The sequence below is a fragment of the Xyrauchen texanus genome, chromosome 31, assembly GCF_025860055.1.
Source record: "Xyrauchen texanus isolate HMW12.3.18 chromosome 31, RBS_HiC_50CHRs, whole genome shotgun sequence".
Lineage (NCBI taxonomy): Eukaryota > Metazoa > Chordata > Actinopteri > Cypriniformes > Catostomidae > Xyrauchen > Xyrauchen texanus.
The window spans coordinates 32,464,762-32,480,018 of NC_068306.1; the positions used below are offsets into that span (position 1 = coordinate 32,464,762).

Here is a 15,257-nt window from a genome sequence, read left to right on the forward strand (position 1 = left end):
AGGTGCACTCAGTAATTTTGTTCTAATTAAAAACCTCCTACTTCTGAAGAAATTAATCATAATTTTGAAACAGATGTATAAAATCATGACCACTCACATGAGATGAAGACTCCAGTCATATCATTAACCCTGAAAAATGCTGTTTAATTTTACATGGAGAGGGTCACCTCATGGGGCTGCCATGTTATGATCACATGACCAGGATTGCTCACTTAATCTTAATCTTTAAATCTCCTCAGTCACTAATACTTCAAAATTTAAGATTCAATATACAGTATATGTTTTTGATTTGATCATTATTTCACTCATATATTCGAAAAGTGATGATTATGCAATATAACAGTGTTCTTTTATGATAACAAATAAAGAGAAGCAAAAACTGTACACTTTAGTGGTAAGAAATATATTAATGTTAGCCAAGTTAATTTTTTAAAGTCTTTCAATAGGCTAAATTTCTCATTTTAAAACCCCTATATTGTGTTGAAGTAGTACAAAATCTTTTTTTTTTAATGTTTATGAAATGCCATTTATGAATTATTTGTGACAATAACACTTTATTCCCAGCACACACACAAATCTTTCCCCAAACGTTAGTGTATGGTTGCCATTTGGTTATTTTTTCCTGAGAACCAACTCCTAAAGGTCGAGGAACGTTCTTTCTATGTTTTATTTAATTTTTTTAAATAAAAAACGAACATTCCCAGAACGTTTTAGGAACCATAAATTGTTACTTGGGGTTTTGTTCTTCATCTTAGTACTATTGTTGGACTTTTAAAGTGATCGACTGCCGTAGACAGGTCTTAATAATACATTCCAATAAATAAATAAATAAAAATACATTACCCATTGAGCACAGCGCGTCTTCCGGCAGCATTTCTTGACGGTTTCATCAGCCGAGAGCGGCGTCACTGTCACTACTCGATTCGTACCACCTTTAAGAATTCCTGCTTAAGTTATTGTGATTAAATCAGGATGACGGTAATTTTTTTTCTTCATTAAGTTAATTCGAGTTGTATTTAAAATTTTGTCTCACTGTCCTTTTCATTAGCTATACCAAATCACAAAAAGCATTAAGTAATTGTGCAGCAGCATAGGTTATCTTTAGCTGCTAGCGTCATGCATTCACATTTACACTTTCATTTCTGAACAGAGAGTCAGAATAAATCTTCAGAACTACCTACTATTCTAACTGTTGTAACTATTGTATGTTCGAGTAAATTGGTGGCAGGGTGACATGGACAGAGAAGTGACAGCTGTCAATCACTGCTGATGTGACTTGTTGGTTGTATTCCTTGTAATAAAGAATTGTTTAGCAAAATAACCAGCGAATATTCGGGTAGCACTTTATAAAAAGTTTAATTAATTAGTAATTAATAAAAATATAGCTAATGCTTAACAGATCAGTATGTCATTTCATTAAGTTTCATGACATTTCTATCTATTTTAAATACAGTTAAATTTAAATGTGTCTGTAGTGTGAAATATAATATTGGTACTTAACATAAAATGACAATATCAGAATTATATGATTATACTATATATATATATATATATATATATTTTTTTTTAAACAATGTCACTGTGTGTTCAATGAACTGTATTTTATTTTATTTTATTTTTCCTTTTGGAGAAATGTTCAAAAGCTAGTTCACCCAAAAATAAAATCCTCATCATGTACTCACCCTCCCTCTCAGATATGTATGACTTTCTTTCTTCCGCAGAACACAAATTAAGATTTTTAGAAGATTATCTCAGATCTGTAGGTTTACAAAATGCAAGTGAATGGTGGCCAAAACTTTGAACCTTCAAAAAGCACATAAACGCAGCATAAAAGTAATCCATACACTTAAAAAACAAAAATTTCAAGAAAAATATGTTTGTGTTGTTTTTCTGTAAAATCATCTAATTGTTAAAATTTCTTTAAATAACTTGAATTATTTACTTGTAAATGTAAAAAGTAAATGGCATAAGAAATTAAGTCTTATTTTAAGGGAAATCTGACAAAATTAAGTGAACTTTAATCTTAAACAAGAAAACAAAATCTGCCAATGGGGTAAGAAAAATAAACTTGTGTTTCCTTTGTAGGAATGTTTTTACCCCATTGACAAACAGCTTTTTCTTGTTTTAAGCATAAATCTCTCTAAATTCAGTTAGATTTCTCTCAAAACAAGACTTAATATCTTATGCCAGTTTGTTGTCAAGTAACTAAATCACGTTTTAAGAATTTTTTGATATTTTTAGTGGAAAACAAGACACAAATACTTGTCTTGAAAATATTTTTTGCAGTGGACAACTCAAATGGTTAAATCCATGTCTTCTGAAGTGATATAATAGGTGTGGGTGAGAAACCCACCTACTCTAAATCTCCACTTTCACTTCCACATTCTTCTTCTATTGTTTTTTTTATTCATATTCTCCATTTATATCGTCACCTGATCAACTGGAGCTGGTCAAAAATGTATATTCTTTGTAAAAAGGACTTAAGTCCTTTTGTAATGTAGCTGTTTCTCACCCACACCTATCATATTGCTTCAGAAGACATGGATCAAACTATTGGAAATGTATGATATGCTTATTTGCTGCAGTTATGTCCTTTTTGGATCTCAAAGTTCTGGTCGCCATTCACTGCTTTGTGGACCTTCAGAGCTGAAATATTCTTCAAAAAATGTTTTATTTGTGTTCTACAGAAGAAAGAAAGTCAAGCACATCTGGGATGGCATGAGAATGAGTAAATTAAGAGAGCATTTTCATTTAAGGGATAGCCTTTAATGAAAATGACTGTAGTGTGATTGATATTTATCCCATTCTTCCAAGAGTTGCACTTCTGTGTTTTTTTTAGTCTTTCTGTATGAACTTGTAGTTATAAAAACTAATCATTCATGTTGAATGATCCTAATATTTTCCATCAATGTTATATGTCATCTCAGGAGCGCAAGGGAACAGCAAAGCTTGACTTCTTGAGAAACATCGAGGAGAAGGTCCAGCAGAATTGGGAGAAGGAGAAAGTTTTTGAGAATGATGCTCCCACCACCATTGGGGAAAGTTCAAAGTGAGTCTGTTCTCATGTCTTGAAGAATTATTCCTGGTTGCCCCTGATTATTTTCATGCCTAATTATTTATTATTCTACATCTATCTAGTAAGAACAAGTACTTTGTTACGTTTCCTTACCCGTACATGAATGGAAGACTTCATCTTGGACACACATTCTGCCTGTCTAAGTGTGAGGTGAGTTTCCACAGAAGGAAATGACTACAGATGAATCTCAGGAAACCTGTCATTCCTGTTTTGTAAAGCATTTATAAATAATGGTAATACATTTATGTCCTGCTTATGCTGATTTAAAAATAAAATACATTTTATTATAAAACAGTAAAAGAATAACTGTAACACAGTAATGATAATGTGATGAAAAAGAATCAATAAGTACATTTCTAGACACATTACAGTAATGAGAATTTGCTTGGAAAATGTGCTTATTTGTCATGAAATATAATGTTGTTGCAATGCAAAAAATTGTAATGGTCCTAAATGGGCTTTATTTTCATGACAGAGTGTCTTATACTAGGCCTATAACTTCTGTGTGTTGCAGTTTGCAGTGGGTTACCAGCGGCTGAAAGGAAAAAAATGTCTTTTTCCATTTGGGCTGCACTGCACTGGAATGCCCATCAAAGTGAGTCATTTAAACTCCTCTCACACAATGAGTTCTGCTTAATAAGATCCATACATCATTCATACACAGTTACTACTTACCATATACTGCAGCAATAGTGAAGTAGTATGCTGTTCCCAATATAGCCATAATATCCATACAGGCTTTGTGTCCATGTGTAACAGGCATGTGCAGACAAGCTAAAGAGAGAGATGGAGCTGTACGGTTACCCGCCGCAGTTCCCTGAGGAATATGATGAGGAGGAGGAAGAGAAGCCAAAGACCACCGATAAGGTCATCATCAAGGACAAGACAAAGGGCAAGAAGGTACAACTGTACTTTTACAGTTACATTTTAGGCCCCTGTTTAAACTACGAGCAGAACTCTTTAAATAATGTTCTTTAAATTGTGGTGGTGTAGCTGAAAGATCAGGTTTAAGATCAGGGTTTGCAACTGAACGATTGTAGGTCCTAACCCCCACCTCTCTTCCTCCTGTATTGAATCTCACTTGACTAATAGAGTAAAGCCGTGGCAAAGGCTGGCAGCTCGAAGTTCCAGTGGGACATCATGAGATCTCTGGGGCTGTGTGACGATGAGATCATGAAGTTTGCTGAAGCGGAGCATTGGCTAGATTATTTCCCTCCTCTCGCTGTAGAAGACCTGAAGAAAATGGGCCTGAAGGTACTAGAGAAAGCTCATTGGAATGGTTTCTATTGTAACCAATGCTGGTTAGAATGACTTGACATTACGCCCCTACAGTCACCGAGTTTTGTTTCGTGAATGTTGTAGGTTGATTGGCGTCGCTCCTTCATCACGACTGATGTAAACCCCTATTACGACTCCTTTGTAAGGTGGCAATACATCACTCTGAGAGAGAGAAAAAAGATCAAGTTTGGCAAGAGGTATGTCTTTTGATTAAACAATTTCAATAGGAGAATTCTCAATTCATGTGATGCTGGTCTGCTAAATAAAAATAAGTTGATGATGATGATTTTTCATTATTTTCAATTGTATTTTTGTTTTGTTTCCAATAACTAATTGATCAATTTTCAATGCTTTGACAGGATTTTTACAATTAACTACAGACAAACAATGGTGTCAAAACCAGTAGCATAGCCATTAACTTTTGGGTGGGTGGGCCAAGAGAAATGATCGATTGCAGGAGATCTGTAAACGTATTATTTATTTATTTACTATTTAAACATTTAGCTAATCCAGTAGCTTTCCAGTGGCTTATTTAGGACATTTACTAAAGGTTGTCTACTTTAAGAATATTAAAAGATCAATCAACAATATATGTGTTTGAGTACATTTATATATATATATATTGTTTTTACATAACATATGGTACATTAGGAGGTATTGTGGCTGAGAACAGATATTGATTATTATATGGGGATTCAGGAGATATTCTCTAGAATGTTTTGAAAATTAATTTTTTTTTTTAACATAGAATGGACCAGGGTTTGAAATGAACCTTTCCTCAAATTAGCAATATTTGCCCCTTGAATTAGATTTTCAGGGGTATTTTATAACTCTCAATTCATCACCACAGCTAATAATATTAAACTCACTAATTTGTTGTAGTGTAGAACACCTGTCCCATTTGTAGGATGTGTTTCTTTAACTAAATGACTTCTGTCTGCATGTTTCACATTCGTCGTCTTAAGTAACTCTCTGTCATTTAAATGCTCCCAAACAGACAATTTAAGTCATTTTTTAGTAGATAATAGTCTGGTACTGTAGATCGAATTCCTCGATCTTATGTCGATCATAAGAATCATATGTAATCTTAAGATTCTTATGTTTTGGAGTTTGTGTGTTTCAGCCCAGTTCAGTCCGTGTCACCTGGCCAAGCACCACGTGGATACCGATCCATAACCAGCTCCACTACCCATCTAGGAACAAGAGTTTTTACATTTAGGCTTACAAATTAAAACACTTTACACTTTAAAACACTTTACAATAAGGTTCCATTTGTTAACATTAGTTAATGCATTAAGTGTCATGAACAAACAATTAACAATATATGTGTTGCACAATTTATTAATCTTTGTTAATGAAAATACAATTGTTCATTGTTAGTTCATAGTGCATTATTTAATGGTGAACATATACAAATTTAGATTTTAAAAATATATTAGTATATGTTGAAATTAACATTAACTAAGATTAATAAATGCTTAATAAGTATTGTTTATTGTTAGTTCATGTTAACCAATGCTGTTAACTACCGGTAATGTCAACAAATGGAACCTTATTGTAAAGTGTTACCACAAAATCGTACAAAAACGCTTAATATATGTAAATAATTTGTTCCACGTGTAAATAAACTTTGACTCCGCCCACGGGGCTTTGGAGAGGTTTTTTGAAAGAGATTGTCCAGTGGGAAGGTGCATCAGAGTGCTGGGTCCTTGCTGGGGGTGCCCTACTGTCCTACTCTGATTCCTCCCGAATGGTGGCCCATCCTCTCCTCATTATGCCTCCTCCCTATATTTATTAATTTCTTTTTTGTTTGTAGTTTATTATATTATATGTACATATATATAAAAAAACTAATTCTCTCTCCCCTCTTCACTGCTTACCTTACATATATATTTACCATAGAGCTGTACAGACGCACAACACAACCTCACACCTACACTTCACATAATCACATGCAAAGCCTGTTTTGTTTGTTTTTTGTCTATTGTTTTGTTTGTCCTGTATTTAAGTTGTTGTATTCCTATATTTTGTTTTTTAAAGTTTTTTGATAAAATCAAATAAATAATAGGCTATAAAATAAAAAAAATAAAAAAGTTTTGCAGTTTATAACCGTAGATACTAAATTCTTACGGTTAAATTAACCGTGCCATTTTTAAGCGTGGTTAATTTTAAAAACTTATAATCATGGCATCTCTATGTATTTTACAGTAAAATGATCGATTTCAGAAACAAAATTCTAGATTTGTTTTGTCTATTACAGGTATACCATTTACTCCCCCAAAGATGGGCAGCCCTGCATGGATCATGACAGACAGACGGGAGAGGTGGGGATGATTTGAAATAAATATCCGTTTTGTGTCTTAAATTAGGACAAATAACTTTCCTTAAAGTAATGATCTCTCTATTACAGGGAGTCGGTCCTCAAGAGTACACCCTCATCAAAATGAAGATTGTTGAACCTTTCCCAACAAAATTGAGGTACAATCTCTTACATGTGGTGGTACCACGGTACATTTATGGTATCAGGTGTGAAAACCATTGTACTTTGAAATATGGTACTGAATGTTTACCATATTTATTTACCATAGCGTTTACTTGGTACTCTTAGATACTTCAACAAATTCCATGGTATTACAATGTCATTATGTCAAATCAAACAAATCATTTATCATACCGATGGACCATTTAAAATAAATGGACACACTTTATATTAGGTGGCCTTAGCTACTATGTACTTAACCATTTGATACAATGTACTTATTATATACATACATGTTGTTGCATTGTAATTACATTTAAAGTACTTTAATAACATTTGTAGTTACACTGTTAACTTAACCCCTAACCCAACACTTCAACCAAAACCTAACTCTAACCCCTAATCCTAACCCTAACCTTACCCTTACTCATAAACCTACCCATACCTAAACCTCAGTAGCAATAAATGTAGGAATTCTGCAGAACAACATATAGTTACACAGTAAATACATAGCCTTGTATGTATTTAATGTCAGTTCATAGTAGTTAAGACCACCTAATATAAAGTGTGACCAAATGAACAAATGAAGGCAAAAAGATTTTAAAATGTAGAAAGGGTGACCAGTCATAATATATGGCCTAAAATATATACTTTCCCTTATATATTCATAAGAAGCCTAATGTCTTAAACCCTGCTTTAAAATGTTGATATATAAATTGCACCCACATTTATGGTTTTCAAAATGTTTTCAGCACTCTTAAATGCAAAAACATCTTTCTGGTGGCAGCAACTCTGAGACCTGAAACCATGTTTGGTCAGACGAACTGCTGGATCCGTCCTGATATGAAGTACATCGTGTTTGAGACGGCCAGCAACGATCTGTTTATCAGTACCCAGCGCTCAGCTAGAAACATGTCCTACCAGGGCTTTACCAAAGAGAACGGAGTTGTTCCTGTGATCATGCAGATTATGGGCCAGGTTTATTTCTCTCTGATCCACACACTCACTGAACACGTGCAGTAAACAGAATAAATGAAAGCAATAGTTTGGCCAAAAATGAAAATTATATCATCATTTACTCACCCTCTCGTTGTTACAAACCTGCATGAATTTCTTTCTTATCTAGATAAAAAAAAAATACGATTTTAGAAGAATGTCTCAGCTCTGTAGGTGCATACAATGCAAGTGAATGGTGACCAAAAATGTTAAGCTCCAAAAAGCAAATAAAGGCAGCACAAAAGTAATTAATAGGACTCCAGTGGTTTAATCTGTTATGCTTGAGTAACGAGGCAGACGAGGAGATGCGGATCCAAACGCAGTTTGAACTTTATTTCGTGAACCAAACAGGAAAACACAAAGGAACAACCCACGATGGGGAAATGAAACATAAAATAGCGAATTAAACACGAGGTAAGCAACAGGGGACTCGAGGAGGAAACACACACCAGGTTGACATCAAACGACGATCGACGGAGACTGAACAAAGACACAGGGTATAAATACATAAACAAGGGGGAAAGGGGCCAATGAACGAACAGAACTCAAACAAGATAATAAGGTGATTAACAGAAGCAAACGGCAAACTAATGTGGGCAGGTGAAAACAATGACAGGGAACACTGAACGCTAACAGAGGACTATGGAGTTACATAAGGGACTAAAGTGAAAACTAAGAAGTGCAAAAGTGACAAGATGGAAAACAAGAGGGCAACAGTGAAACAAGACAGGGTAACCGTTACATAGCCCCCTCAAGGATCGGATACCAGACGATCCTTGACAACAAACAACAAAAGACAAAAATCCACAAGGACAACATGAGGGCACCAGGGGCAAACAGACAGTACAAGTGGGCACATGGGCAGACAGGCAGACCAGGGGGGCACATTGGGCAGGCAGGAAGTCCGGGGGGCACAGAGGGCAAGACAGGCAGGTCCGGGAGGTGCCAGGGGCAGACAGGAAGTCCGGGGGGGAAATGAGTCAGTCCACGAGGGCACGAACGAAGGTGAGACAGTCCACGGGGGCACAAGTGGAGATGAGGGTTAGGGGCCCAGGGAGGTATCGACCGGGCAGGGACAGGTTTTGATGGTCTGGGAGCGGGCCATCGGGCAAGGACAGGTTTGGGGAGCCTGGGAGGAGGCCACTGGACGGGGACTGGGTCAGGATGCCAGGAGGGGGGACTCAGGACGGGAACAGGGTCAGGAGGCCTGGGTGGAGGCCACAGGACAGGGACTGGATCAGGGGGCCTGGGAAGAGGCCACGGGACTGGGGCTGGGTCAGGAGGTCTGGGGGGAAGCCACAGGACAGGGACTGGATCAGGGGGCCTGGGAAGAGGCCACAGGATGGGAGCAGGGTCAGAAGCCCTGGGAGGTGGCCACAAGACAGGGACCGGGTCAGGAGGCCTGGGAGGAGGCCACAGGATAGAGGCCGGCTTTGGTGGCCTGGGAGGTGGTCGTGGGCCAAGGGCCGGTTCAGGGGACCTGGGAGGTGACCACGGAGCAGAGGCCGGTTTTGGTGGCCTAGGAGATGGAGTGGCCACAGGGGAGGCCGGCGGCGCTGCGTGAGGCGGAGCCAAGGAGGACCTCTGAGGCGGAGCCGAGGGAGGTGATGGCTCAGAAGGCCCAGAAGGCGGGGCTGAGGGAGGCTCAGGAGGTGGAGCTGAAAGAGGCTCAGGAGGCGGAGCCGGGGTAGGCGGCACCGTGGGAGGCTTTAGGAGCGGAGACCAGGAAGACTCTGGAGGCTCTGGGGGCAGAGACGTAGGAGGCTCTGAGGGTGAAGCCGTCGAAGGCTTGAGTGGCTCGAGAGGCGGGGCCGGAGGAAGCTCGGGAGGCGGAGCCATAGGAGGCTCGGGAGGCTCTGAGGGCGGAGCCGTCGAAGGCTTGAGTGGCTCGAGCGGTGGAGCCGTAGGAGGCTCGGGAGGCTCGGCGGGCGGTGCCGTCGAAGGCTTGAGTGGCTCGAGTGGCGGAGCCGTAGGAGGCTCGGGAGGCTCTGAGGGCGGAGCCGTCGAAGGCTTGAGTGGATCGAGAGGCGGAGCCATAGGAGGCTCTGGAGGCGGAGCCGCAGGAGGCTCGAGAGGCGGAGCTGCAGGAGGCTCGAGAGGCTCTGGGGGCAGAGCCGTCGAAGGCTTGAGTGGATCGTAGGCGGAGCCGTAGGAGGCTCTGGGGGCGGAGCTGTAGGAGACTCAAGAGGCTCTGGGGACGGAGCCCTGGAAGGCTCGAGAGGCGGAGCCCTGGGTGGCTCGAGAGGCCTGGAAGGCGGAGCCCTGGAAGGCTCCTGGGAGGCTCGAGAGAGGCGGAGCCCTGGGAGGCTCGGGAGAGGCTTGAGAGGCTGGAGCCCTGGAAGGCTCGAGAGGCTTGAGGCGGAGCCCTGGGAGGCTCGAGAGGCTTGAGGGCCTGGCAGGCTCGAGAGCCCTGGCAGGCTCGAGAGGCTTGAGAGGCGGAGCTCTGGGAAGCTCAGAGGGCGGAGCTCTGGAAAGCTTGGGAGGCTTGAGAGACGGAGCCCTGGAAGACTCGAGAGACTTGAGAGGCGGAGCCCTGGAAGGCTCGAGGGGCTTGAGGGGCAGAGCCCTGGTAAGATCGGAGGGCGGAGCTCTGGAAAGCTTGGGAGGCTTGAGAGGCGGAGCCCTGGAAGACTCGAGAGACTTGAGAGGCGGAGCCCTGGAAGGCTCGAGGGGCTTGAGGGGCGGAGCCCTGGTAGGCTCGAGAGGCTTGGGAGGCGGAGCCCTAGAAGGCTCGAGAGGCTTGAGAGGTGGAGCTCTGGGAAGCTCGGAGGGCGGAGCTCTGGAAAGCTCGGGAAATTGGGACGGCGGAGCTCTGGAAGGCTCGGGAAACTCGGATGGCGGAGCTCTGGAAAGCTCGGGAAACTCGGAAGGTGGAGCTCTGGAAAGCTTGGGAAACTCGGATGGCGGAGCTCTGGAATGCTCGGGAAACTCGGAAGGCGGGGCTCTGGAAAGCTCGGGAAACTCGGATGGCGGAGCTCTGGAAAGCTCGGAAACTTCGGATGGCGGAGCTCTGGAAAGCTCGGAAACTCGGATGGCGGAGCTCTGGAAAGCTCGAAACTTCGGATGGCGGAGCTCTGGAAAGCTCGGGAAACTCGGATGGCGGAGCTCTGGAAAGCTCAGGAAACTCGGATGGCGAAGCTCTGGAAAGCTCGGGAGGAGGAGCCCTGGAAGACTCGAGAGACTTGAGAGACTTGGGAGGCGGAGCCCTGTTAGGCTCGAGAGGAGGAGCCCTGGAATGCCCGGGAGGTGCTGGCTCTAGGATGGGCACGACCACTGGCGCTGGCTCTTGGACGGTCACGGTTACTGGCACTGGCTCTTTGACGGTCATGGCTACTGGCACTGGCTCTTGGACGGTCATGGCTTCAGGCTCTGGCTCTTGGACGATCGAGGCTTCTGGTACTGGCTCTTGGATGGTCACGGCTACTGGCACTGGCTCTTGGACGGTCATGGCTACTGGCACTGGCTCTTGGACGGTCATGGCTTTAGGCACTGGCTCTTGGACGGTCGAGGCCGCAGGCGCTGGCTCAGGGACGGTCGAGGCCACAGGCGCTGGCTCAGGGACGGTCGAGGCTACAGGCGCTGGCTCAGGGACGGTCGAGGCTACAGGCGCTGGCTCAGGGACGGTCGAGGCTACAGGCGCTGGCTCAGGGACGGTCGTGGCTACAGGCGCTGGCTCAGGGACGGTCGAGGCTACAGGCACTGGCTCATTGACGTTTGAGGCTAACAGCTCTGGCTCACTGACGTCTGAGGCTACAGGCTCTGGCTGGGTTACCGTGGTATGTGCCGGCTTAGGTTCGCCGGGCGCTGAGGGCAGAGTCAAGGGGGGCTTAGGGCATGGGGCTGCGGCAGGCGGAGGCTGGAGCACAGAGACCACTCCCTTTCTCCTCTTCCTCCGGGCTGATGCGACTGGCGAGGCTGGGATGCTGTTCCTGGTCAGCGTGGGTTCAGGCTCGCTGGCCGTGGTTGACGACGACTCAGGCTTGCTGATGGTAGAGGCCGTAGGCGCTGGTTCGCTCACTGTGACATAAGTGGCCGCTGGCTCGCTCACTGTGACATACGTGGCCGCTGGCTCGCTCACTGTGACATGCGTGGCTGCTGGCTCGCTCACTGTGACATGCGTGGCTTCTGGCTCGCTCACTGTGACATGCGTGGCCGCTGGCTCGCTCACTGTGACAGGCGTGGGCCCTGGCTTGCAGACCGGGGCAGGCATGGGTTCTGGCTCGCAGACCGGGGCAGGCGTGGGCTCTGGCTTGCAGACCGGGGTAGGTGTGACGGGGGGGCCCCGGACAGCTGAAGGGTCTCCACAGTGGGTGGAGGGGTAGGGTCCTCCTCCACGACGCCCACGGTGAGCTGTGAGCCGCAAACTAGTAGGGTCGCCTCCAGGAAGTCGCAGAGCGTCCAGCCGTGCGTTGCCTGTGGCAACCGCTCCCTCAGCGCCGCGTTCAGGTTGCCCCTAAAGAAGGCCACCAAGGCTGAGTCCGGGAAGTCTGAGACACTCGCCAGGTTCAGGAAATCGTGGATGTGGTCTTCAATGGGGCGGTCCTCTTGCTTTAAGCAGAGCAGATGGTAGTTCGCACGTTGGACTGCTGGATCCATGGGTGGGTCGATCGTTCTGTTATGCTTGAGTAACGAGGCAGACGAGATGCGGATCCAAACACAGTTTGAACTTTATTTCGTGAACCAAACAGGAAAACACAAAGGAACAACCCACGATGGGGAAATGAAACATAAAATAGCGAATTAAACACGAGGTAAGCAACAGGGGACTCGAGGAGGAAACACACACCAGGTTGACATCAAACGACGATCGACGGAGACTGAACAAAGACACAGGGTATAAATACATAAACAAGGGGGAAAGGGGCCAATGAACGAACAGAACTCAAACAAGATAATAAGGTGATTAACAGAAGCAAACGGCAAACTAATGAGGGCAGGTGAAAACAATGACAGGGAACACGAACGCTAACAGAGGACTATGGAGTTACATAAGGGACTAAAGTGAAAACTAAGAAGTGCAAAAGTGACAAGATGGAAAACAAGAGGGCAACAGTGAAACAAGACAGGGTAACCGTTACATAATCCATGTCTTCTGAAGCCATCCAATCGTATTTGGGTGAATAACTATACATAATTAATATTTACATTACATTCAAAATGTTAGCCAGAGGGGAACTGGCCCCCACAGTGAGTCTGGTTTCTCCCAAGGTTATTTTCTCCATTAATCAACATCTTATGTTTTGTGTTCCTTGCCACAGTCGCCTTCAGCTTGCTCACTGGGGTTATTAATACAATTATCATTTAATTATTTTTAAACACTATTAAAAATCGTATTTTATCGAAATTACACAATGATGATTAATCGACTTTATAGACATTACAGTTTTATCGTCTGTTAATGCTGATATTCTGTAAAGCTGCTTTGAAACGATGTGTGTTGTGAAAGGCGCTATACAAATAAAATTGACTTGACTTGACTTGAATGAGCCTCCTTATTTACTATAAATCTTGACATCAGCAGTGTCTTTGGTGATTATGATTTCAAGCAGGATTACACTTCCTAGCCCCATTTACCACTCAGCGAATGCATCAAGCACTAGAAAGTGTAATCAATCTTGAAATCATGGTTGTGCCTAGAGACTGCAATGGCAACATGTACAGTAAAAAAGGAGTTATATTTTGGACTGTTCTTACGCAAAACCGATTGGATCACTTCAGAAGACATTGATTAAAACAGTTTACTTTTATGCTGCCTTTATATGCTTTAGGGTGCTTCAGAGTTCTGGTCACCATTCACTTGCATTGTATGGACCTACAGAGCTTAAATATTCTTCTTAAAATATTCATTTGTGTTCTGCAGAAGAAAGAAAGTCACACATCTGGGATGGCATGAGAGTTAGCAAATGATGAGAGAATTTTCATTTTTGGGTGAACATTTAAAAAAAAACGCAATACATAAATAACTACAAATAAATCATGGGATTAATTATGATTATTTATTTGAATCTACTGACTACTCTTGTTATACCAACCTCATGATATACTAGTAAAGTCACAAATTAAATCATGTTTGTACATGGATGAGTTTGTGCACAAAATGATTCATACATTCAAACACTGCTCCTCCACACACTTTGTGTCTTGCTCACTCTCTCTCTCTCTCTCTCTCTTTCACCTTTCCAGGACATCCTCGGCTGTGCTTTGAATGCCCCCCTCACCTCATACAAGATCATCTACGCCCTGCCAATGCTCACCATTAAAGAAGACAAAGGTACCTGACACCACCCCATAATATTATCTCATCACATTACCGTGCACTGTCAAGGCGCGTCTCTTAACGGTCCCACGGGACAGTTCTCACTTTCATAATGGCAAAAGTGAAAGCGGCGTTAGACATCGCGAAACAAATGGAATATGGAAATGACTCTAATGGATGTTTCCCTCAGGCAGCGGGGGCCACATTACTGCACTGCTTGTCTTCTAACATGATTCTGCAATGTGAATTACTCTGTTGCTTTTGCCTCGGGCTCCCGTTTTCACAGTGAAAAGGACCTTCCCCAAATTGAAATGTCAGAAATGTTAATATCAATCGCTGAGTTCTCACGATCATGAAGTGCGTGGCTTGGTACACTGTTCTCACACCAAAATGTTCGTTTCGAGTGCATTAACTCGTTATTTTAAGATTGCTGAAATCTAATTTGTCATAACAGGCACTGGAGTTGTCACCAGCGTGCCGTCAGACGCGCCTGACGATATCGCCGCTCTCAGGGACATCAAAAAGAAACAGGTGTTGTATTTATTTTACAGCAGTCCATTTTCTTTTCTTGTGGATTCAATTTTGTTTACGTTTTTTTTTTTTTTTTTTTGCAAACGTAATAATAAATGTATATCAGATGATGAAGTTACCTAATACAAAAATGTCTGAATCTTCTCTGGAAAATGTGTGTTTTTTATTTTATATATTTAGGCTTTGAGAGAGAAGTATGGAATTCAAGATTTTATGGTGCTGCCCTATGAGCCGGTAGTATGCTTTCTGTTGCTATTTGCTGAATTAAATAAAACTTCTTTAAAAAGAGTCCATTAAATCAAACTTTGCAGTTTTAACAGTGTAATTAATTATTTTTTTTTAAATAAATTATGAATGTATGAATGTTGCATTTTTAATGCATTTTTGAATGTGAATGTATACATTTTTATTTTAGTCATAATATCGGTCTTGTAAAGAAAATGTTCATTCAAATTCAAATGTCATATAAAGTCATTTTATTCAATTTTATTAATTTCACTGAAATGGCAAACAATTTTAGACAACAAAAATAATATAGGATTATTTTTTAAATGACAACCATGTGCATAGTCTTTTAATTATTTAAACTTGTATGAAATGTAAGATTTATCAACATAACCATCATGTGAAACTGTCCTGAG

General features: G+C 42.4%; 1 protein-coding gene across 1 annotated transcript in view; it reads left to right on the forward strand.

Moving 5' to 3' along the window:
* Window positions 1-883: 883 nt before the first annotated feature.
* LOC127624697 (leucine--tRNA ligase, cytoplasmic) overlaps window positions 884-15,257 on the forward strand; it is a 45,859-nt gene continuing 31,485 nt past the window's right edge. The window contains exons 1-13 of the mRNA XM_052099534.1: window positions 884-978; window positions 2,928-3,049; window positions 3,139-3,226; window positions 3,591-3,671; window positions 3,836-3,976; window positions 4,169-4,330; window positions 4,439-4,551; window positions 6,615-6,678; window positions 6,765-6,832; window positions 7,586-7,811; window positions 14,013-14,100; window positions 14,540-14,616; window positions 14,797-14,850. Of these exons, the coding sequence (XP_051955494.1) occupies window positions 973-978; window positions 2,928-3,049; window positions 3,139-3,226; window positions 3,591-3,671; window positions 3,836-3,976; window positions 4,169-4,330; window positions 4,439-4,551; window positions 6,615-6,678; window positions 6,765-6,832; window positions 7,586-7,811; window positions 14,013-14,100; window positions 14,540-14,616; window positions 14,797-14,850 (1,290 nt within the window). The 5' untranslated portion in view covers window positions 884-972. The remainder of the gene's footprint in view (window positions 979-2,927; window positions 3,050-3,138; window positions 3,227-3,590; window positions 3,672-3,835; window positions 3,977-4,168; window positions 4,331-4,438; window positions 4,552-6,614; window positions 6,679-6,764; window positions 6,833-7,585; window positions 7,812-14,012; window positions 14,101-14,539; window positions 14,617-14,796; window positions 14,851-15,257) is intronic.